The sequence below is a fragment of the Sturnira hondurensis genome, unplaced genomic scaffold (genome assembly GCF_014824575.4).
Source record: "Sturnira hondurensis isolate 20B ecotype Veracruz unplaced genomic scaffold, ASM1482457v3 Scaffold0004136, whole genome shotgun sequence".
Taxonomy (NCBI): Eukaryota; Metazoa; Chordata; class Mammalia; order Chiroptera; family Phyllostomidae; genus Sturnira; species Sturnira hondurensis.
In genome coordinates, this window is record NW_028076767.1 from 52,102,972 (window position 1) to 52,129,043 (window position 26,072).

At 35.8% G+C, this 26,072-nt stretch overlaps 1 protein-coding gene across 7 annotated transcripts in view; it reads right to left on the reverse strand.

Annotated features, from left to right (window-relative positions):
* The window catches only part of SLC4A10 (solute carrier family 4 member 10), a 262,715-nt gene that overhangs the window by 69,341 nt on the left and 167,302 nt on the right, over positions 1-26,072 (reverse strand). For all 7 annotated transcript variants that reach the window (XM_037044586.1, XM_037044585.1, XM_037044584.1 and 4 more), the window contains 4 exons: positions 21,055-21,212; positions 17,968-18,055; positions 7,073-7,219; positions 111-211 (listed from right to left, as the gene is read on the reverse strand). In XM_037044586.1, coding sequence (XP_036900481.1) covers positions 111-211; positions 7,073-7,219; positions 17,968-18,055; positions 21,055-21,212 — 494 coding nt within the window. The remainder of the gene's footprint in view (positions 1-110; positions 212-7,072; positions 7,220-17,967; positions 18,056-21,054; positions 21,213-26,072) is intronic.

Consider the following 26,072-nt stretch of genomic DNA (forward strand, 5'->3'; position numbering starts at 1 on the left):
CAGGTATTCAAAGTATTAAAAAAAATTAGATCTCAGAACAGCAATTCCTGGCACACAAGAACAGTATGTCATGTGGTTTTCGAAGTCACATACACGTGCCTTTCACTCACCTTCCTGTTCGCTGGAGTTCAGGGCCACTGTGTCCTCCATGGGGCTCCGCTTCCCCGTGAGCTGCTGTTCCATTTGGTACAGCAGGAATCTTCCTCTTCTCCTGTTGGGAGTGTGCTTGTTTTTGTTTGTAATACCAGATGCTAGTTTTAAGTAACGAAGTCAAAATTTTCCCCTTGAGGCAATACACAGCATAGCTAAGAACTCCAGCAAGTTAACTAGTTTCCCAAAGTTTCATACCAATTAATTTGATTGTGAGAATTGAATGGGGTTTTGGACATCTTTTTATTCTTTCATCTAATAGTTTTTGAGTATGGAATGTGTGTCATTTATTGTTATGGATGCTAGAAATATTCAAAGGTGAGCAAGAAAAACATTCTATTAGTCAAGACAAGCAATTAACCCTATAACATCAGGTAGGGATAGCTATGAAAAAAATGAAGTTAGAGAAGGGGACAGAGTGACCAGGGCCCAGGTAGGTTGAGGTGAGAAGGTGGTAGATATGGTAATGTAATACTCCTGGCATAGTTCAACTGTCTGATAAATATTAAGTATTATCATTCAGCTATTTTTAACTGTATTTCCCTCTTAGATTCCAGCTGATATCTTCCTACCCAAGAAATTACTTACAACATCGTCCTTTCTGATTCATAGAGATCCTAAAGACTATCACCAAAAGGAACTTCTAACTGAATCAATGACAAACTAACTGAGGTTTATACGAGCGCTATTTTCCCATAGGTCTGTTCCACCTACTTTCCTCTTTGAGAGAGATTTTTGAAAATCACAAAAATTATATCCATTGGTAATCTTAGAGCACACCAATGTATTCAAAAGTGCCTAAAATTTTTCAAAAATTGAAATGGTGCAATTATTATTTTTACTTGACTGTCATTTAAAAATAATGTAAACATACAAATGTGTTTTTCATCTTTTTTGTCAACGTGAAGAAGAAAAATGAATTATCAAAAGATCTTATGTACAATGGGACATTTTTCTCATGTTTTAAACCTGTACATTTTATTAGCCATTTCAGTAATCCAAGAGTATTATGATGGTACCTTGAAATAGGATATGTACAATAGGTGCATAAAACAGTACAGATTTAAAACATGAGAAAAACAGCTTTTAAAATGCACAAAATATAAGAAAGTTTATTATTTAATATTTTTACAAGTTTCCAGGAATATGGTTAGATACAATGAACTGAAGTGAAAAGATAAAATAAAGGATTTCTGTGAATTAATAAAAAATTACCTTTATAGGTAAATAATTAGCATATACTAGTAAAGGACTATAAAAGTGACCATCAGAATGCTCACTAACCAATCGCCTAGGAAAACATTTCTTAGCTTCCACCAGTCTTAGAAAGCAAGAGATATTATTGGATTTTCTGAAGAATTATCCATTAATGGATAAGTTAACTGATTGTTTTACAATGGGGAAGGCTATACACTGATAAGGCAAATGATAAACCATGAGGATATTCAGTGAATATTTGAATTGTCAGTCAAAAGAATCTGTTTCCTCAAGAAATATTTATTTCGTAGCAAGGGGGGAAAAATATGGAAAAGAGAAGTTTGTATTAATATGCCAGTGAATACTCTGAGAAATAATGTAGAATTTTTTTTGTTCAGAAACACAGATATTTTGATATTTCAAAACACATCAACTGGTGGGTAGATATGGGTAGATATTTGACCACTCGGATTTTTATTAATTCAGTCAACGAATACTTATTGAGAGTCAATTTGTGTCAGGTACTAGGTCCCACCACTGTGACCAGTAAACAAATCAAGCCTGTGGAGTTTACATTCTAATGGGGGAGGCAAAAAATAAACAAATAAATACATTAATTCTAAGGTATTCTAGAATGATTAAAAGTTATGGAAAAATAAAAATTTAAAGCAGAGTAAGGGTGGCAACGAGGTACAGGATGGGCAGCGGGGAGCAGGGAGTGGCAATTATAAATACAGTGGTCAGGCAGGATCAGTGAGAAAATGTCATTAGAGAAAAACTTGAGGGAGTCAGGGAATTAATTATCCATGACAATAACTGGGGGGCATTCAGGCAGAAAGAATAGCCAGTGGGATACAGTCTTAGGGCAGGAGTGTGGCTGAATGGTTTAAAGAACAAGAAGCGGTGAGGCCAATATGGTTGGGAGAGGAGTGAAAAAGAAGGAAGTGGTAGGACATGACTTCTGAGAAGTAAAGGGAGACAAGATTGTGTAGGTTTAATAGGCCATTGTAAGTGCTTGGCTTTTATTCTCAGTGAAATGAGGAACCTGTGCAGGGTTTTGAGGACAGGAGCAGCATGAGCTATCTTGGAGTTAGGCTGGCGACTGTGTTGAGAATGTATTCTGGAGGCCAAGGGTAGAAACAAGACCAGTTAGAAAGCTATTTCAGTAGTCCAAGAGTATTATGATGGTACCTTGAAATAGGATGGTAGCAGTAACATTAGTGAGAAATTGTATAATTCTAGATAAATGTTGAAGGCAATGCCAAGAGTATTTTCTGTGAGAAAAAGAGTCAAGTATAAGAGAAAATAATAAATGTTTTTGGCTTGATCAGCTGTAAACGTGAAGTTAGTACAGTTGTGAGTGTACAGTTAGTCCTACCAAGATGGGATGGTGCAGACAGAATACAATTTAAGAAAAGATCGGTTTCTTATTTACTTCAGGAAGCATTATGTTGACTTTCCTAACATAAACTGCAAAGATGTACACAGGAGAGAAAGTTGAGACAGTTTACCATTCAATCCAAACTTAGAACATGTTAAGTTTTAGATATCTAAAAGACATCCAAGTGGAGACACAGAATAAGCATTTGGATAAATAACTTTCAAGTTCCAGGAGAAAAATAAATTTGAGAGGATTTAAAGCTATAGAAATTGGAAGATATTACCAAGAGGATGAGTACAGGTAGTAGAGAGAATCACGACTGAGGACTGAGTTCTGTATCACTTCAACATAAAGAAATCAGAGACAAGAGCGGGAAGCAGAAAAGAGGACTGGGAGGTGTGATACCAAGGTGTGGCGAGGAAAACTTAGGGTGTGGTGTTTTGGAGTCAAGAAAGAATAGCAAGGAGTTATCAACTCTGTCAAATGCTGCTGATCGATGGACTAAATAAAATGCAGATTGAGAATTAACCATGGAATTTTGTATTATAGAGATATTTGGTGACTTTCATGTAAGTAATTTTAGCAAAGTGACTGATGTAGTCAAAAGACTTATTTGAGTAGGTTTAAGAGAAAACTGGAGGAGAGGAATTAGATGCAGGTAGTACAGAAAACTTTCTGGTGGCATGTGGTTGCAGTGCAAGCAATACTAACAATTCTTTTTTCAAGGCACAAAATTTAACAATGTTGGACACTAACAAAAATGATATAACACAGAACAAAAAACTGATGATATAGGGAAGGAAAAGGAGAATTGGTGTATGATAATGTCTGAGTTGGTATGAAGATATGGGGTCTAGTGCAGTGGTAGAAGGCTGATTTGGGGTAATTCATCAGTAGTATTGTGCAGGAGGCAGAGTATGTGGCTGCAGATGCTGGTCGGTGGGTAGGGGTGGTGGTGAGAGTCTGGAAATTCTTTTAATCATTTCATATTTCTCAGGGAAATAGAAGCAAGTCAACATCTGAGAGTGAAGGTCAGAAAGGATATGATGAGGGTCTGAGGACAGAAAACAGGTGTGAAATGTCATCTAGAGAGAATGATTGGACTAAGATAGTCTGATGAATTTGCAACATTAAGAGCTCACTGGAGGTAGGTGGTCAAGAATTATGTGAGATCAGTCAGTGTAATTATGTAATTCTCTGTAGTTACTGATTGTCACATTCAACTGTAACAATGCAGATAAGACGAAAGAGTTGAATTCACACAGGGGTGTAGTTTTGACAAGCTAGTAAATAGCATGAAAGAAGGAAAGAAGTTGAGAGTATACAAAAGGGAGTGATTATAACGACTGATACAAGTTCTAATGATATTTCTAGGGTCATCATTGAGGTGACTGGTTATTCTCTTAACTGAAAGGAAAAGTATTTAAAAGTCCATTTTTATACATTTCAAAAGAATAAAAACCATGGAAAGAAGCCCATGGGGGTAAGTATTATCTGAATAAGTATGAAGTAAGAGTGCTTAATACATTTGAATTCACTTTGCTTCATCTAAAAAAAAACATGGGATCATAGTATGTTACAACATACATTAAAAATCTTAATCTTACACAGAAGCATACAGCCTATATCTAATTCAAATGCAGCACAAACTGTGCTAATATGATAGCCACTAAAAGCAAGTGGCTATTTAAATTTAAGTTTAAAATTCACTTCCTCAGTTGCAGCAGGCACTATTCTAGTGATTAGTAGTGGCTTGGCTTGTTATATATCATAAACATAGAAAAGCTGTGTTCTTGCAGGAAGTTCTTTTGGACATGCTGATGTAGAACATCAATGCAGACAGGTTAGAGCATTTGTTCAAGGTTGTACAAACAGATAATAGGAGAATGCAGGTGTCATAATCCTTAACTCAAGGCTCTTTCCACTACTACCTCCCAATATCCAGAATCCCATAAACTCTGGTAGAGATTCATAAAAATAATTTAAAAAATACAGAGCCCTCACACTTCAGCCAAGTGTGTTTTCAAAAGTCAAGGTGTTTTCAAAAATGCTAGTCTTCAGTTTTAATGTTTGAAAAACTAGTTAATATCAAAAAGTAACTTTTAAAGTCTCAGTCTCAATATATTAATATTGTCATTAAATTTTCCAAATAAAATCAATTAAAGAGTTTCTTAGTACTTCAGGAAGCACTATATTGCTTTTTCTACTATTATAAGTGCCAAGATGTATGTATACAAGCACAAAAATAAGAATGCGTAAGCCTTAAAATTACTCCTTAAGCAACTTCTTTTTTAAAATATTTTATTTATTTTAGAGAGCACAAGGGAAGAAGAAAGAGAGGGAGAGAAGCATCAATGTGTGGTTGCCTCTCACACACCCCCTGCTGAGGACCTGGCCTGAAACCCAGGCATGTGCCCTGTCTGGCAATTGAACCAGCAACTCTTTGGTTTACAGGCCTTCACTCAATCCACTGAGCCATGTCAGCTAGGGCTGCTTTAAGCAACTTCTTTTATTTTAGTAGTGGATCTACTGAAACTATGTGGCTGCACTTATTGAATCACAAAATTATAATTGCCAAGAAAATTATCTTCAATGCTACAAAATGACTTCAAAATGAAAATACAGACATAAGACAGACATCACTTATTTTCCTAAAATTGATAGTGGGATGAAGAAGACTTTTTAAAACACTCATGTCTGAGTGGTGTACCTGCCCATTTGCCCACCTCCGGCTAACCAGAAGAACGTCCCTGTCCAGGGCTGGGCCAATTAGGCCATCTGTTACTGCAACTAGTGCAGTAAAGTCAGACCAGGATGGACTCCGCAGGGTCAAGAGCCAAAGACAAGGCTGAGTAGATGACAACTGGGACAGTGGTACGAGGCAGATTCAGTAGAGAGAGGTGACACTGTGAATGGGCTTAACAACCTTTGGTTGTGAATGTTAACAAAGTCATGCCTGCAATGAAGTAACCCTAACTAACCACAACAGTCTTTGCGATTCTGGATCTTTCTGGATTCTATATATAATGAGTATATGCACATTAGACTTTTGTAGGCAGAATTTTTATGCCATGTACTCACACAAAAGTAATATAAACATATAAATTTTAATTGTTTCCCAATCACTAAGATGATTAGCAGTAACAAGAGTTTTCTGTGTAATATGACTAAGCCATGCCTTTGATTTTCCTAATACATGCTAACTGCTAACTTCAAAGCGATGTATCAGAATATAGGAAGACAGTAATGAGCTTTTTCTTGACTGTATTTTATGTCTTTATTTAAATTTAACTTTCTTCCAGTATAATATGTTTTAAGGTGGGTCTAAAGTTTTTCCAGGCCTAGAGGACTGTTTGATTTAGTAGCATATCACCCATACACCAAATTTCTCAGTGAGGTATGTTGGATCAAATCAGGAAGACTTTGTAACTCCATGCCACTGCCTTTAAAGGTTAGTTTCTGGTACCAGTTCTGAAGGAGAGAAGGGGGACCAACAGGCCATGCTCCAGACACCAGCTGGGTGTCCTACAATTCAACTCAATTCGGATACTACCTCCCCACAGATAGCACCAGGGACCACAAGTTGAAGGCTCAGTCCTGCAAGACAGCCCCCTCACCCCCACCCCTTCCTCCAGATGCCACTTGCAATCTCGGGTTGTTAACTGAGCTTCTGACTGACTTGGGAATCAGAGGTTCCCAAGACCTTCTCTTTGGACTTCAACCAATTTGCTAGAGTGGGTCACAGAATTCGGAGAAATATTTTACTTACTAGGACACCAGTTTATTGTTAAAGGATATAACTCAGGAACCGCAGGTGCCAGAGATGTGTAAGGCAAGGTATAGGGAAAGGGCCTGAGCTCCCAGTCCTCTCCTCTCCGGTGCATGACTCTCCTCAGCCTCCATGTGTTCCACAACCTTGAAGCTCTCCAAACCCCGTCTCTTTGGGGTTTCATTCAGGCTTCACTAACAGCCATGACTGACTAAACCACTGGCCATTGGTGATTGAACTAAATCTCCTGCCCCTGCTCCTTCCCTGGAGGCGGGCTAATCACATGCTTGGCTTCACAGGCAATCAGCCCCCACCTTAAGGGAGTTCCAAAAGCCACCACCTTAACATAACAAAAGGCACTTCTGAGGCTCTTATCACAGGAAATTCCAAAGGTCTTAGGAACTCTGTGTCAGAAGCAGGAAGAACTCCAAGTTTGTATTTCTTATTACACAGCCCAATATCACAGAGGTTATAATTTAAATCATTTGAATCCTTTTGATAGGTTGTAGTATTTTGGTGGATATTTGTAAGAGACAATAATCATGGAATTTTTGAGTATTTTCAAATATACATACCTGGGAAGGAACATTTTTTGGAGGCTCTATACGAATGCTCGGATCCCATTCTCCGGGAGGGAGGACAGTAACCTGATCCAGAAATTCATCAATTCCCGATACCAAGTCATTACGATCCTTAGCTTTGTAAGCAACATCATGAAATACCTATAGAAGGAAAAGAAATATCATTAATAGACTTTAAAAAAAATTATAAAACCTTAATGTGTTCAGTGTTTTCATTTCCTAGTCATCTCACATGTGATTATACAAATTGAAGAAGCAAAAGTTTTTAATGCAACAAAATATTATTATAATTTAGTTTAACATATGAATGCCCAAAGATATACATTTTTTCTCCAAGTGCTAGAATGAATGTTGGAATCTCTGGAGGCAAGAGTAAGGAAAAGGACACAGAGGATGAAAGTGAAAAGATCAAAATTCAGCCACCCTAAAGCTGCTTCTGAAGAGATACTGATTTTCCGCTATTTATTGAAAAACAAAAGACTCAAAAAGAAACTTTGATCCTTCTTTCCCTTCCAACCCAAGAGAAACCAGCTTCAGGAAAATCTTAGAATGCAGCATTAGCCTGATTTGCATTAAGTATGGTAAACAAGAGGGCCTTAGGCAGGTGCCTGTTGGCTAGATGCCCTCTGTGTCCCATTGTTTCTGAGTCACCTAGCAAGGATTTTCCTGCCTGATGTGTTTCACACTTCTTCAACTACCTGTAAACGGCCCGTTCTCACTTCAGAAATCTAATACCCTGTTCCCGAGCATCCTGTTCTCCTCTGTACAAAATGCCTTAGATACCCAATTTTGCCCCACTCTCTTTGGAATTTTCTGCCTATGTGAATTCCCTACATGCGTGTATTAAACTTTGATTTTCTCCTGTTAATGTGTCTCTGTTAATTTGGTTATTAACCCAGCCTAGAAGACTTAGAATGTGGGAGGAAAAGTATTATTATTTTTTTAGCTTGCACAGAAGGAAGCTCATTAAAATAGAATTAATGATTAAAGCTCGGTAAAGGTTATTTATGTATAGTAAACCAAACTTTCTGAAAGATGCCTATGCTTAAAAATACAGATGAAAATTTATAGAATATATTAGAAATTTTAGCAATATTTACACCCCAGCATACATAAACTAATTTAAAAGATTAACTTTTTATCATTACATAATAATAAGGTTATAAAATAGAGTTTCCTGACATATATATCTATATGGTTTGGAAAGTTCATTTCTATTCAAAGTATGAGCTATGTTTACACACACACATACACGTACACACAAACCCTGGGGTAGTCATTTTAGCTACGGACAGATGACGTAGGTCTTCTAGATAGAGTGGGAGTGCAGCCCTTGCCTTCTTCCGTATCAGGGTCAAGTATGCCCTACTTAGGTATACATATGTCACTTTGCAACGGAAGTTTTGAGCCCCTGTTGTGATTTATCACATAGCCTTGTGTCTGTCATAGAGACTGAGAAAACAGGTCAAGCTGAAGCTTCTATGAGCCTGAATGGCTATAATTAGCAGAGCCTCTGCCAGTTTGTGATGGACACAGAGCATGATGGAAATAAATCCTGGTGGTTGTAAACCACAAGGATTTCAGCTGGTTATTCTTGTAGGATCCTTAATCTCTTCAGTATGAATAATATACTTAATATATAAAAAGTGGATAAAACAAAAATAAATGGGAAACTTAGTTTATACTAAACATAATATAAATATTTCCAACATTTTCTGTATTTCAGATAATATGAAATTTAACAAACATTTGAGATTTGAGACTAATGTATTATTCTTTATGATAATCTATATTACAGTAACCAAATGCCCCAAACTTTACAGAAAAATTTTACTTTCACATGTTCCTTTCTATTTTTAGACCATTTGTTTTAGTGAGTAGTTTGACATTCTAAACTGCTATAGAAGTGATAATGATTTTCAAAGATTTTATCTTTACCTTCCAACTAAGAACATTTCACACACACAACAATCACTGGTGTGATAAATACACACTCCTTTCCTAGGATAATATAAAGACATCAAAGATATATAAATGGCTTAGTTGTATTTTGAGAAAGAGGATGTTTTAAATATGAAAACACAGATTTCAATTTAAAGCACTGAGCTTATGGCTCAGAATAGCTGTCCTCTTCTAAAGATCTTTATACGGCCATGAGACCTAATGTGAACTTCTAAGAATTGCAAATATTCTGAATCAAATGAGAGTTTAGTTGCTCTACTCTTTATTTGCTAATAGTGATTCTCTTGAAATCATTCCTGATTTAATCTCATTTAATTTAAAAGGTGCTTCAAGAGATCACATGATCTTATATCTGCTTTTGATAGGTGAACATCCAAATTCGTCCAGAATAACTGATTCCTTATTATTTCAAAGCTCCTCAAATAGATATATATATACATATAAACATATATATACACATATATACATATATATCACAGTTTGATTTTATAATAAAATTTGTATTTATTATTGTTTTCCTATCATTTTCCCCAATAGCTTAATTACTTTAAATTGCTCTTCTCCCTTCTGTTTGTCTAGCTACCCTAACATCCTGATTTCAATATACATCTGACTTCTTGAGAAGCCTTCTCTGATCCACTCTCACAGATTAGACATCTCGTTAATACTCCCGACACCTTGTCCGTTTTCTTGACAGCTTTCTCTGTAATTATAATTACTCATTACAATTGCTAATTATTTAATTAGTTGTCTAATGCCCTTTTTCCTGCTAAAACATGAGCTCCCGACACTCATTCAATAATTATTTATCAAAGTATTTATGTGCTAGGGATAGAGCAGTGAACAAAACCAACAAAAATCCATTCCCTCATGGAGCTTACATTTTAGAGGGAGTGGGAGATAAAAAATAAGCATGTAAATATATAGTTTGTTGGATGGTGAAAAGTGTATGAAGAAAAATAAAGCAGAGGAGAAGAATAAGGGTATGGGGGACAGGAAGAGTAAGACTGGGGATGCTGCAGTTGTTGAAGGAAATCGTCAGTGAGTAGACATTTCAGCAACATCTTTCAGTAGGATACAAGACATGTAGCTATCAGAAGCAAGAGCTTTCCAGGCAGATAGCATAGCCAGTGCAAAAATTCTCAGGTAAGAGAACACACATCATATTTGAGAAATACCAAGGAGGCCAGTTCCTTAAGGAGGAGCGAGCAGAGGGAGAGTAAAAGAAGAAAAGTTGGAGAGGTAAGGTAGAAGAGGCAGACATACATCCTGTAGGGCTTTCTAGATTATTATCAGAACTTTGACTTTTACTCTGAATAAGATGGGAAGCCATTAGGGGATCTTGAGCAAAATACTGATTGTGCCAGCTTCAGGGTTGAGAACAGAATAGATGGTGCAAGGGCAAAGATAACAACGGGGCCCATGGCAATAATAGAGTAATAATGGAGATAGACCAGGGGATACGAGTGAAAGCCAGGTGATAACAGTTCAGAAAGGGAGAAGTAGTAGCACTTTGGAAATATTGTGAAACTAGAACCACAAAGATTTACTGATGAATTAGATTTGGGGTCAAAGACGACTTCATGGTTGTTCCATGAGGCCAGTGAATATGACTTTAATTTTCACCACTTTATCTTCAATATACAGTAGACGATAAATATATATTTATCACAATAATAACATGAAATATGCACTAATATCATCATTCCCAGTTTGGAGATGAGGAAATTGAGGCAGAGGGTTGAAGTTAACTTGCCCAAGCTCGAACAACTAGAAAGTGCCTTCCCTTTTTTCTTTTCTTCTTTACTTTCTTCCTCCCTCCCTCCTTCTTTCCTTCTTTCTCCCTTCCTTTCTCTTCTTTTTAAAAGATAGGAGATTTGGAACATCTTGGTAAAGTAATAAAAATGACATAGTAGAGTGGGAGAAACCGATAACATGGGAGCCAGAGTGGATCATTAAGGAGCAAATTTCTCCTCGATGCAGTGGGAGGGAAGAAGGAAGGATCCAGAAAGGAACACTGAGAAAAAGCACCAGTGAAGGAGGAAAAAACAAATGAGCAAACAAACAAACAGCAAATGTGTTTGCGTTGTTCCTTCAAGCCTGCTTTTACTATTTTTGTGTTGTATACCACTCTACTTGGTTTTAGGAATTGTATCTCTACTCCTTTTGGCTAAGGGCGAGGGATGACCTTTGGAATGTGAGCAGCAGGAGAAAAAGCTTGTCTCTGGTAGCAAACGCTGCCTCAGTTTCCCCTCCCTGCCCCCAAAGTTTGGTTGGATAGAAGTCAAAGACCCTCACAGCAAGGGGCAACCTAAGCCAGACTCGATCACTTGGGAGGCCTTCATGGAAGGACACGGTGGGGGGGGTGCGACAAAGAGGGAGCAATGGACTCTCGCCCCACCCCACCCCCTTTGACATAGCCCAAGTTCCCATGTTCTCTGGGAGAAGTGCTTTCTGGCTCTAAACCCCATAAAGCCTGAATACCTGTTGGGGAGACGTGCAGCTCCTTGCCTTGCTAGAGCGTGTCCTGGGGGAAAATGTGGCATCTCAGAGACTTCCTGATAAACCTGTGAAATCTGCTCTGCTAAGAGTGCTTTCATTCATATGATAAGGGTCCGAGTGGAAATGAGTATGTCTCCCAAAGTTTCTGCAACTNGTTTGGTTGGATAGAAGTCAAAGACCCTCACAGCAAGGGGCAACCTAAGCCAGACTCGATCACTTGGGAGGCCTTCATGGAAGGACACGGTGGGGGGGGTGCGACAAAGAGGGAGCAATGGACTCTCGCCCCACCCCACCCCCTTTGACATAGCCCAAGTTCCCATGTTCTCTGGGAGAAGTGCTTTCTGGCTCTAAACCCCATAAAGCCTGAATACCTGTTGGGGAGAGGTGCAGCTCCTTGCCTTGCTAGAGCGTGTCCTGGGGGAAAATGTGGCATCACAGAGACCTCCTGATAAACCTGTGAAATCTGCTCTGCTAAGAGTGCTTTCATTCATTTGATAAGGGTCCAAGAGGAAATGAGTATGTCTCCCAAAGTTTCTGCAACTCTCTTCCTGACAGACATTGACTCAGACTCTGAAGCCCTCAGATACCTTTGAAATGTTATCTCCTGTTTGATCCTTGCCGCCCTGCATTCCTGTGTATTACAACCCAATAAAAGGCTATGGAGCCAGGGCTTGGGGCCTTTTTCTCCTAGGAGAAACTGGCCAGAGCTGGCCTTTTTCCCTGAGAAACTGGCCGCTGCTCACTTCGCCTCACCAAGCAGATCATGTCATATCTCAGCCATGTTCACTCTCCATCCATGGCACTTGGGGGGACGTGCGCGAAGCTGCCCCCACATCTTTGGACCTCTGTTCCACACATTGCTTAGAATAGGCTTATCAAGCACCTTGATAAATCCTGTTGGGATTTTGACTGGAATTGATTTCTCTCACCACCACTGCTTGCCTAGATTGTTGCAATGGAGTCTTAAGTGGTCTCTGCTTTTGTTCTTGCTCCTGTGCAAGAGCTGAACCCAGGAGTTCAGGGACCTTTTAAATGACAGGATATATCATGTCATTTCTCTACTCAAAACCTTCCATTTGCATCCCAACTCAAAATCTTTACATGACCTACAAAACTCCTACACGGACTGACCAGCTACTTCTCCGACCTCATTGCCTACTGTTCTCTCCCTCTCTACCTCCTGTCCTACCGCATTCTCCTTCTCGCTGTTCCCCAGACATTGCGGGCACAATCCAGTTTCAAAGCATTTGCTCTTGTATATCTTTTTTCCTTAGAAAGCTCTTCCCTCAGATACCTGAATAGACTGCTCTTCCTCCTTTAGTTCTCTGCTGAAATGTCTTCTCGACCAGGCCTTCCCTGACCACCTAATTTTTATTTGCAGCACTCCTCACCCCATTGCTATCTCCCTTTCCTGATTCCACAGTGTCCTCCATGGCACTTATCACTATATATCACATTTTTTACTTATCTATATGTTAGTCTGTCTTTCCACTAGACTATAGCTCAATGAAAGAAAGGATGTTGTCCAATTTGTTCACTGATACATCCCCAGTAACTGCAAGAGTACCTGATAAATAGTTCACATTTGATAAATACATATTCAATGAAATAATAAGAATGAAATGGGGGAGGGATTGTCTTACTAGAGATGAAGATGCATTATAGTAAAGCTGCTATAATAAAGCCAGTGATGAGACAGAGATGGGTAATTTTTGTTTGAATGCAGGCATTGCTATCCATCAAAATAAATAACAAACAAATCACCAGTGGGGAGGTGGAAGGGGATAACGAGGGGAAGGGTTTTCAGGAACAACTATAAAGGACACATGGACAAAATCAAGGGGAGGGGAGGGGAAAGCAAGGGAGGGAGGTGGGTTTGGCTGGGGTGGGGGACAGTGGTGGGGGGAAAATGCAGACAACTGTAATTTGACAACAATAAAATAATTTAAATTTTAAAATAAATAAATAAATAACAAATCAGTAAACAGTACTAAGCCAAGTGATTATCTATATAAACATGGAATTGTATCTCTACCCACATGTTACCAAATGCAATTCTAGGTAGACTAAAAACTTACATGTGAGAGATAAAGTATAAAACCCACTGAACATAATATAGAAGAGTATATTTATGACCTCAGGGTAAGGGATAACACAAATCTCAAAGATTTTGGCACATGACTATTTTTAGCTGTTCTTCGTGGGAAAGAAAAAAAGAAGGGTTCAATAATGTCAAAGCCAATAAGATATCAAGTGACATGAGTGCCAAAGACAGGATTCACCATTTGAAAATGGTGACCCTACTTAAAGCAGTTTCAGTACAGTGGTAGCAATGAAATCACAGCAATGTGCTGAGATGAAGAAAGCTAAGATGTTCAGGGCCAGGTAGAGCCTGAACCGTAAAGCTCTTGAGATTCAGATTCAAGCAGCACCTCAATTGCAGATGCTATAGTAAGCAGTAAGAGGTTTTTTATTAAGGATAGGAAAAACCTGAATATGAATTTCAAATGAATTTCTTAAGTAGCTACTATCTATTGGCTGTCTTTACTGACAGAGTCACTGCTGACTTAAAATCTAGATAACACAGAGAGAAAATTGTTGGCTCAAGAACAAGAAAAAGAAAAACAACGGCACTCATCTTATTAATTGTCTTAGTTTTTGTTTTTGCTTTTGTTTTCATAAAACTATGTTCTTTGTGTTAATATGGAATGGTGTTATAAATACATAATTTTTTACATTCCTAATTTCAAGTTCTATTTTGATAAACATTGGCACACTATCTACATAAAAAAAGGTCACTGTAGTGCTTAATAATTTTCAAGAATAAAAAGAAGCTAATACATTGGTTAGTAGTGCTAATAAATAAAATCATGTGTTTTATCTCTAGTAATACTCAACAGAAAAATAGAAAATAAATGATTGGAGGAATTCAAGATAAGGTATTGCTAAAAATGACTAACACATTCAGTCTTCAATTCCTTTAAAAAAAAACATTTGAGCCCTTACCAGTGTGGCTCAGTTCAGTGGGTGCTGTCCCACAGGGCAAAAGCTTGTTAGTTCAATTCCTGCTCAGGGCACACGCCTGGGTTTCAGGTGTGAGACCCTGGGACACACATGGGAGGCAACCGATCAATGTTTCTCTCCCTCTCTTCTTGTCACCCTTCCCCTATCTCTAAAAATAAATAAGTAAAACCTTTTAAAAAACTTATCAAGTCTATTTTTACCTTATTTTATTCTTCAGATTTCACATGTAAATGATATCATATATGATTATCTAACCACTAAGCTCTATACCTGAAACTAATACAAAGTGATATTGAATGTAAACTGTAATTGAAGAATAAAATTTTAATTAAAAAAGAAACTTATTGAAATCTGAGTGCCAGACACTATACTAAGTCTGAAGATACAAAAGAAAAAAAACAGGATTTCCCAGTACAGAGAAGAAAAACACAAAGAGCTCATCAACAAATATTTATTTAAGCTCCTGGCAAAAATAGGAGCACTAAAATGAGTAAGTGGTAACTGCTTTCACAGAATTAATAGTTTGATAATGCAATACAATTCACCATTTTCTTAAAGTGAACTTTATGAATCAACATATAAAATTTAGTTCTTAATGAGTACAATTACTTAATAGCTTTCAAAGCACTCAGATAAGCAGACTAATTTTTCCACATTGGCTCTGAACAGTAAAATACTATTTTCTCTTTTAAAAGTTTTTAAACATTGTTGATAGTCAATGAATGTACTATTGTAATTAACATGTCCTATTGTAGTCAAGAGATCTCTTCTTTTGGAGTAAGTTTCTGACTCACTTTCCCCGCCATGACTTTCCATGCCACTGTTCTCAGGGAGTTACCAAGTGCGCTACAGCTAAGCTCTAAGTCTAAATAATGCACCTCTGAGCCCCCATTAGGTGCCTCATTAATCAAAGAAATAAATGGAAGTCCTTTTCTGCTCTTATTCTAAGTCTAAAATTTAAAAAACATGAATGTTTCTCTGTTATTCTATGTCCACTTGATTAGTTAACATCCTGGACACTGACATTTTTCCAATGAGAAAATCTTAACTCCTAATTGAGGAGGGGAGCTTTAGGAAGAGAGAGACCTTGAATATGTATGGACCTCCCATGATACAATATGCTCTTTTCCCCATGTCACATGCCCCATGCCCCAGAGATATCTTAACGTGATACCCTGATGTCTTACATGTGGAAACATAATATAACACGAAATATATGTGCCCATGAATTTGTAGAATACAAGTAACAGCATCACTTATTTTGCAATACTGTAAATATGGCAAAGTATCAATCAACATGGAAATACTACAAGCAAAGATACTGTGATCGTTATCTCATAAACGGTTCTACTAGAGCAGGTGTATGATCCTCATGAAGCCCTTTTTTTCACTCTGATATCTTCTCCCAGATTTCTTCAATAAAATGTTACATATTGTAGTGGATGGAATAGTGTCCCCTCTCTCTCCATATATATATATATGGAATCACTATATATATATATATATATATATATATATATATATATATATATATGTATGTATATATATATGGAGAGAGAGAGAGAGGACACTATTGGCTTTGTGGTATGTGTGTATATATATATATATATATGAACCTGAGAATGAGACTGTATTTGAATGTGTACCTTTGCAGATGTAATTAAGGTAAGAATCTTAAGATGAGGTCATCTGGATAAGGATGGGCTCTAAATCTAGTGATTGTCTTTACAAGAGGTGAAAGTAGTTGACACACAGAGACACAAGGGAGAAGGCCCTGTGAAGACGGAGGCAGGGACTAGGACTTTGCTGCCACAAGCCGAGGAGCACCATGAGCCGCCAGAAGCTAGAGAGACGAGGGGAGGTTCTCCTCTACAGCTCTCATAAACGTCTGCCCCGCCCAACCCCAAAGTATGAGAAAGGGCATTACTTTTGTTTTAGTCACCCAGTTTGTGTAATTTCTTATGGCAGCCATAGGAAACTAATATACTCAATAAGCTGTTTTTTCTGAAACTGATGAAAAAATGTGTTTCTTCTAACTTTTGATTTCCTATATGTAGATATCAAAAAGCTGATATAAAACCATAAAACATAATTTGAGCAGAAAGACTAATTTCTATCAAACACAAGTTCAAATTTGCAGATTTCATAAGGCTATGAAAAGTGATACACAATATTAATTTGCTCTTTTTACAGACTTTAAAGTACCCAAAGCTATGTAAAGTTCAGTAAATACATCATTAAATTATTTAGAAGAGACTCTAAAATTGCATAACCCCATTTGCTATTTACTACTAAGTATTGAATTTATGCCCCTTCTGTGATCTTTTGCATCTGCTCCTCTTTAACAAGAACAATAAAATGATAAAAAATAGATCTCCATAAGGTGTTGCGGAATACAAGAAATCAGTTATATAGTATTGCATTTTATGTTCATTTTTATTGATCTTACATTTTTGAGCTATACAACTCTTTGAGAAGCTGACAAAAGCTGTTTTCAGTTCAAAAACCAAAGTACAAATCTTCTACATAGAAAATGTAGGTGCTATATCAGAGGGATCATTCGAAATCCAACTATAGTTTTCTAGTGGTTCAAACATTTCCAGGTTAAGAACGACTACACAAGGCCCGTAGATGGTGCATCATTTTCATTGTCATGTATACTACTCAGATAAACTGCCACTGTTTTTTCTTGAGAACTTAAACTTATTTTGCCCACTCACTGTGGTTGCATACAACTCTGAACATACTAAAAAACAATGAACTGTACTCTTCAGTTGGGTACACATTACATGCCATGTGACTTTTACTTCAGTAAAGTTGTTCAAATTTTCTTTCAAGCCCTGACCAACGTGGCTCAATTGGTTGGGCATTGGCCCACAGGGCGAAAGGTCACAAGTTCGATTTGGGTCCAGACACCCAGGTTGCAGGTTCAGTCCCTGGTCAGGGTGCCTGCAAGTGGCAACTGATCAGTTTCTCTGTCATTGATGTTTTTTTCCCTCTCTTTCTCCCTCCCTTCCCCTCTCTCTAAAAATAAATAAATAAATACTTTAAAAAATGTTTTTAATTACTTTTCCCAAAACAAGATATGCAATGATAGTAATAACAATACTATATGCTCTGAATACATATACAACATAAGGGGAATATTAATACATGTATTTTAAATGTTACTAAATAACAAATTTTTAGACTATGAGATTTCAAAGCATTATGTTCATGTGTGTGAATTTATTACCCCTTTTAAACAAATTTTTCCAAAATAAATTTCATAGTGAAATCACAGAAGAAGGGGGATTCAATACAGAGAAATTGAATTCACAGCAAATTGTCACAAATACAGGAGCCCCCAAAGTTAGGTGTACCTAGCGGGCAAAATGTTCCCAATGAACTTGAATAAATACCTCATCTGTCATTAGGGTTGCAATTGATCTGCCAATCTCATGGTACTGTTGACCCTTTCCCAGGGGTCCCAGAAGAATGAACAAAAATCTGTAATTAAGAAAAAAATAAGGCAAATGTTTCATGGTAGAAATGTAAAAATTATTTTAGTAGTACAGAATCACTCATCTCAAAGGAATTATGCAGATGGGGATTTCTATGTCAAATACTTTGGTATTTTTTCAGTTCATTATTTTGAAATATTTCATAATGCTTGACTCTTATGCTCTCAAGCAATGGGAATCTGTGGTTATTTGATCTTAGTTTTTCCCTCATTTCAATACTGGTAGAGCCTACACAGTCATTAGTGAGAATTGTAAGGATTCTATATTTCTTAGAGTAAAGTGACAAAAGTAAAATCTGATTAAAACTTCCTGAATTATAAAAAAGAGAATTCACTAATAAGCAAATTGTAGAACTAGGTACATGAGGGAAAGGTAATATAATTTCTTTGTATGAATAAGGAAAGAACACATGATCAAAAAACAATAGGTATGTTTAAAATGTACATAAATAGAAAAAAATTGTCATTGGGAATCAAAGACTAGTTAGGCAGGAAAAATAGGAAATTAATGCTCTATTAATTCCAATGCTCGCTGAATAAAAATACCAGCTGCACTGTGACAGTCCATCTAAATAGGTTGGAAGTCTGGCAAACTCATCATCACAACAGGAGTGTTTGAAGGCTCTACCTCTGCGGAACTGGTAGTGGTCTTGTCTCTGGAAAGGAAAGTGCTGCAGGGAAATTGTGAAAACTTTTAAATGTCCTATATTCTGCCATATAACCACTTGTTAAGTGGTTTATGCCCTGAAGTATGGTTACAAATGTCTTTGTAAGGTATACAAAAATAGGTACTATAAATCTACATTTCATTTACTCATAAACTTTAGCAATTATACATGTTTTTTTACAGGAAGCATATTATAGGGCCCTATAGGGCCTGACAGAAAGTTTTTGTGTCAGTTGAAAATGAATCCAAATCAATTTATTCTACAAAGAAATGTCCACTGTATATCTCAAACAGGAATAGTTTAGTATGGTAGCAGATGCTTATCACCTATTACACTTTTAAGAAGTGTCTAACCAATGTACACGTGTCTCTTTCAGGTTTCCATTCCATGGGCTATTTATAAAGTCCTAAAAGATTATTTTCTGACATTTTTACTATGTGTTGCTATTATAGTCATGGAGTGATCTTTTGTCCTCCTAAGAAAGAATAATTAGGAACCTCTAATGGCTTTCTCTATTCCATTCAATATTTGCCTAACTAATCTTCTATTTTTTACTATTCCTAACTTTTGTAGTTTCTCTCTAGACAGTGGCTCTACCATGCCCCTAATTTTTCCTCCATTGTTTTCTCCACATATTTTGCTATGTCAGTATGAAATGAGATCACCTAAACCTCAGCTGTTTTCAAAGCGAAGGTTCATAAACCCATTATGACTTTAGTCCTAGGAATTTTTCTTTTCTTTTCCTTTGAAATACAGGAACCATCATTGTAATAAATGGCCATCATTTACTCAGAGTTCATCTGACACTATCCTAAATAGTGGAACAAGAATGCACTGCTGGGAAGACTAAAAAGGCATTTTAAACTACTAAAGTAATATCTGTACAATTAGTAACTTTGACATCTCAAATCTTAACCCCAAACTCCCAGAAACTCTGGATAGGTTGCCGAATAGGTTGCAAAAATTAGCTTTGATCATACAGTCAGGTGCCACTTTAATGCACTCAGGTCATCCTCAGCCTTTATACAAATGTTGGTTTGTATCAGAAGTCTCAGTAGCCCTCCAAAAGGATGAACTTCTTTTTGTGACCTGACGGGTAACCAGGTTCCTTCCTCGAACCGGACTAAGGAATAGGTGATTGAACACTGAATCCCATGTCAGTGAGCTGAGCTCTTACACAGCGAGGCTCTCCTGATTAAAGTATTCCATATTTGGGGGATGTCTTATCCATAATCAAAGCACAGAGTAATATGATCTGCTGTGTTTTGAGTTAAGTCCAAAGGTTCACAGAGGAAACATTTTACAACAGATGCCATAGCACCTGAACTTTACATCATCTTAATCGGACTGAGGCATTTGATGTTTGGGAAGAGGAAGCTTACTAACAGTATCGGAAAAGGAGCATCAGACAGCGGCCACCAATCATGGGAAAGATGAGGCCCCAAAGAGATATGTTTTTCTATGAAAAGAAAATTGGAGTGAAAGTCTTTATATAGAACTCACATTTAATGGAGGGGGAAGGGAAGAAAACAAGGTTCCTGGCTGAATTTGCTAGGAACCTAATGTGCTGGAGTCAATTATATCTTTCTGTAAGGTTTTTTTTTTTTTGCCTGTGGACAGTCTATGTCTATAAAATAGAGATAAATTATAAGCAATTACAATTCAGTTTATACCATCCCTAAATTGTCAGTTTTATGAATAGTTCAGTGAAAAACAAGTTTAGATAATCAAATTAAATTTGTACTTCTGACTTGGATTCAGATATATTACCATGATATCACTACAATGATCCTTCATACTCTGTGCTACATAAGGGAGGTATGCTGTGCCTAGGGCAGGAACACACAGCACGTCAAATACAGCAGGGACTGGCCTCATCTTGCCACTTGCATGTACTATGAAGGGCCTACTCATTCAAGCAGAAACCAAGCCTTGAAACCTTTGGCTGTTTTGAGTTTGACCACACTCATATACAGGATCTTGGTTAGCCCACAGTCAATGCAATCTTTGAGAAAAGCCTAACACTTTATTACTTTTTACCAAAATTATAAGAAAGGATTTACTTGACAATGTAGACCAGGGTATTTAGAGATGAGGAGTATGTCTAAAAGAAAACATAACAGTCTGAGAGGAAGGAGTAAAGAAAAGGAAAATTTTTACAGAACTTTTCTGTCTCCTCCACAAACAAGAAGAAACAAGAGTTTTGTGGATTAGTTTCAAGAAAAAACTCTGAATAAATTATATTTATTCCTTGTTTCTTTTTTCTACATTAAAAAATAGTTTAAGAAAAATGCAAAAGAGGCTCTTATACTTTTTACCTGGTTGGGATTGGGACTTCAGCCAGTCCTTGAAGCAACACAGCTGGAGACAACCTGACAAATGCAACTATAGTTCGATCCAAAAACTCCAACTCCCCGACTAAGATGTTTGAAGCTTCAGCACCTGGAGGAATCTTTTTCATAAAATGCAGATCAACCTGCAAGTGTCAAGAAGTAAGAAAAGATAAATCAAAGTTGGAAAAATTTGCTCAATTATGAACAGTGCTTCACATATGGTAATCCATCAATATAGTTTTAATAAATATAGCTTATATAAGTATACTGCAAATAAAATTTTTCAAGTACTTAAACATCTCATCTGCCCTGTACAAATATCTTTATTTCTTTACCTGTGTATTTTCCTAATTTGTTATGAATAAGCTGAATACTCTAGTTTCTCTATTCAATATCTCTAAAAGAAACTTCTTCAGAATCAGCAATCTTGAAATTTTCAGGAAGAAAAGAGCATGCTCTCAATTAAGTTAATATACTTTAATCATAATATAAGTAGGATTTTCCAATAGATTTAAATATTTTATGTTTCATTACCTAAACTTTGTGCACAATACATTTTTATTAATTAATATTCACAATATGCATATTCTAAAGAAATATAAACACATTTGTCCTTACAGAGTTAATTATGACTTTTGTCTTCATCTTTATTCCATATCCTTCACATTCTATATTTATCCTGATCATTCTTCAATTTTAATTTCTCATCAGAGAATTTAGATATGGCAAAGTAAAGAAAACAAGAATGAAAATATTAACATTTGGTGTGGTTAAAGAGCCATAGCTGAGTTTCTTGATATGAGATGTCTGTGACTGAAATGAATGCATACAAAACAAAAGTGATCCTTCACAAGAAAAAGTGCTTAGAGTAAAGGGTGAGGACTGAAAAATGAATGTTAATGTTCTAAGAGTAAATATTACTTGTTATGCACAGGGCCTCAATGCAAACCAAGCAGTGACTTTAAATTCAATTTTACACAGCCTGTTTCTTGTTTCTAATTCATTTGAGTTGCTTTTTATGAAAATCACTTTGTAGGAAATCTTGAGAATAAGATTTTTATCTGCTGTAGTGATTGGTTTTATGTGTTTGCGTTAATGAAATGGGGGCCAAAGATCAGAGTGGGAATAGCCCAGAGAGGGAGAGAGAAAAGAGCTCTGGGAAATAGAGATGAGGTAGAGATTTTTTAAGGCCAGATAGTTCTTTTGCAAGTTTAATAATCTGAGAGCAATTTTTCCAAGAAGTTTAAAATGAAAATAATCAAATGTTTTAAGAGTATCTTACAAAGTCCATAGGCTGGACTTTAAGTGACTACATTAAATATGCTGCTTTCTGAAATCAAGCCCTCAACACAAGTATTTAGAAGGTTTATAACTACTTAGTTTATCTGTAAAACAAAGGTATCTCAAACCATAAAACCCATTATGTGGAGTGTACATTTTATCCTAAGGGATATAAAAATAATCTATAGTACTCCATTAAAATATCCAACAGAACTAATGTTCTACTTTAAAGAAAAAATTATTTAACAAAGCAAAACTGCCTATTAAAATTATGACAAATATTTTAAAATTCCAAAGTTTTCATCTATAAATATATTTCCAAATATATGTTTGTAAACCCATAAAGTACACAAAAGCATTTATTTACCTTAATAATAGAAGGTTAAATTTTATAGTAACTATTACCATATTTTTTATTTCTTTTTCTAGTTAGGAGATATGCATATGTTGAAAATGTTTTCAATTACTAATGCTTTATAACTTNTAATGTTCTACTTTAAAGAAAAAATTATTTAACAAAGCAAAACTGCCTATTAAAATTATGACAAATATTTTAAAATTCCAAAGTTTTCATCTATAAATATATTTCCAAATATATGTTTGTAAACCCATAAAGTACAGACCTTGGGATATTACATGTAAGTATTTTCATCTTATAGAATCTAACCTTTTAATTTAAAGACACAAAAGCATTTATTTACCTTAATAATAGAAGGTTAAATTTTATAGTAACTATTATCATATTTTTTATTTCTTTTTCTAGTTAGGAGATATGCATATGTTGAAAATGTTTTCAATTACTAATGCTTTATAACTTCACTATAAAGCATAAAATCTCAAGAAGGAAATAAATTACCTATATATTATTAGCCCTGTGAGAAAAACATAATAAATATTCCTAAGTCTTTTGGAGCTTAAAAGAGTAAAGAACTTAAGTTTCCCCACCAATATAAAAAACAATTATGCAATGTTAATATGCCAGAACAAAATTTAAAATAAAAAATAGGTTTTTAAGAAAATCTACAACTGATAAACAATATCAGTCATATTGATAATACCTTTCATGACTTTAATGAAAAGTATAAATTCCAATTGAAAAACTTTCTATAAACTCATTTGTTGCTTGAAAAGTGTCATAGTCTTAACTATTGAAGTCTGTGCCCTAGACAGGTGGCGATTATACAGACAACTGCTTTAAGATGCAATTTAATTAAATCAAGAAGTACATAGTGTGCTAAAATAATTAAATTTTATAAAAGGAAATATATAGTCTTTAAACATGATTTTATTTTTATATTACCTAATTCCTGATATATTAATAATTGATATACACAATTTAGAAAAGGCATTAAATACACACAATTTTATTTCAGGGTTAACAAATTTATCTTTATACCTTAAATATAATAAATTATAGTTAAATAATAGATATCTGGAGTAGCCATTATATTACACTCAATATATTATATTATTCTTAAAGTAGTTATACACTTGGGAGTGTAAAAGATTGTATAATATCTTATTTACTTATATTACTATATTGCAATTATATATTATTCCTGGGCAGCTCTACCTTTTTCACTTGTGTTAATATATAATTCATAAAATCCTTATTTGGCAAATATAACTATCTTTTAATATAACACAAGGTCACATTTAAGGACAATAATTTGGCCTATAATAAAATTATTATTTACAGGATCAATAGATGAGGAAGGAACTAGGTTGAATGCATCCCTAAGATGATCCTCAAGTAGAGTAAGACACTTGCAATGAACATAAAGAAAGCCTGAAATTTTCTGCTCCAATGAATAGGACCTTAAAGAAATCAAGGTACACTCTTATGGATCAGGATTTACACCCATGATCCTGGGCTCTCTGGCCCTTTCTGCTAAGAAGAGAAAGATGTTTCATTCTGGGCATTTGGTGCTTAGGTTGTAGGTGAGAACTAGTTACATCTGCAGGGAACAAGGTTAGACAGAAGATCATGATGGAACTGGGTATGTCTGGACAAACTACACACTGAGATGCGGAAAAAAAAAACAGATGGGACTTCAGGGGAAAAGTTTAAGTCTTAAGCCCATTATGGAAAGTACAAGAAAATCAATAGGGATTCCCTGGGGAGAAATGGTGCTGTGACACTAACAAGCCAGTGATCTTAAGCAGCTCTATTAAATCTCTCTGGGATTCAGCTTTCTCACCTTCTAAATGAGAAGGTCTCTACATTTTCCTGGAGTTCATGAATTTAACAATAAACCTCTTTACACTATGTTTCACATACTCAGGATAGATGCAGAAGAAAGTTCTTTCTACATACAAAATAATGTGAAGTTTTCCGTGGGTCATTTGAAATGAAAGAAATACCACCAACATTTGGGAAATACCAAATTAACCACTCTCTGCAAGTTGGTCTAAAAAAAACAAAGACATACAGTGTTTTGACACAGCTGCTTTTTAAAAACACTACAGAAAGTGATAATCTGACAACTTAGATTATATTCATAAGCATTTCTAAATTATGGAGTTTGATGGGCCTATCCATTGAAAGGGTTAAAAAATGTAGATTGAATGTAGATAGACTATAGGATCAAGTCACTTGAAATGAATACACTTTGTTTACCCTTAACAGCTCAAAACTCTACTGGGGTTTAGAAACCACATGTAAAAACTGAAAATATTTAAATGGACAAAGTAACCTGGAGACTAGCTGAGCTGTGATAAATTTGCTACCAACTGGAATCATTAGGCTAAAAAACCTTATCTCACAAACGTGCAAAATTTGGCACTAAATTTTGTTTCCGTAATGATAGATAAATCGTGTTTGTTCTCTTCAAGTCCTACTGCTCTGCACTTCTAGATTATAAAGTAATTTGTGTTACTTGGTTGTTCAAAAGCATCCCTGAACTAAATGCTTAAGTTATTTTGAATCTCACAGAATTCATTCGATGGTGCATCCCAAATACTGTACAAGGCACTAGAGATCTAGTGGAGATTAAATCATATTAGATTCTGGTTCAGTATTTGTTTTTGACATTATTGCCACTAATATTAATATTAATAATAATAGCCACCTTGTGTGGAATGCCTGCTATATTTCCAGCACTCAGCCATACACTCTATATTTCATTTTATTTTTACAATATAGCTATGAATAGTATTATTAGTCTTATTTTACAAATGAGAAAGCTGAAGTTCAGAGACATTCTTCAAGATCAGATAGTTTGTAAATGCAGGATTTAGGATTCCAATCTCACGACCTTTCTCAATAGCCACATTCCCTCCAATGTGCCAGGCTATGGAGGAAAGACTGAGGAATATAGATGGTTGGCATGGAGTGGAGGGCTCTAGAAATTTAACTTGCCTATTAAAAAATGAAATGGACAAGTAGCTGGAAATGCAATAAGAAGAAGAGGATTAAAGGAAAGAAAATCTGTTTTTCACTCTTCTGTAGTCTAATTGTTTTAGGGGACATAACGGTACGACTACTGTCTCCAAATGGCAAAATTTATTTTCTTTCAAATATGATGAAGCATTTTTGAGGCTGCCAAAGACAGATCAGACAACTCAAAGCAAAATTGTATATGGAGATATAAAATTCAATGTGAAAGGGTTATATCCTTTTTAAAAAAGGCTAAATGGTAATTTAGTTGAAAGAATTTAATTTATTATCATTGTTTTTGAGAACGTTAAATATGCCCATGGTGTACTGTTAATGTTACATA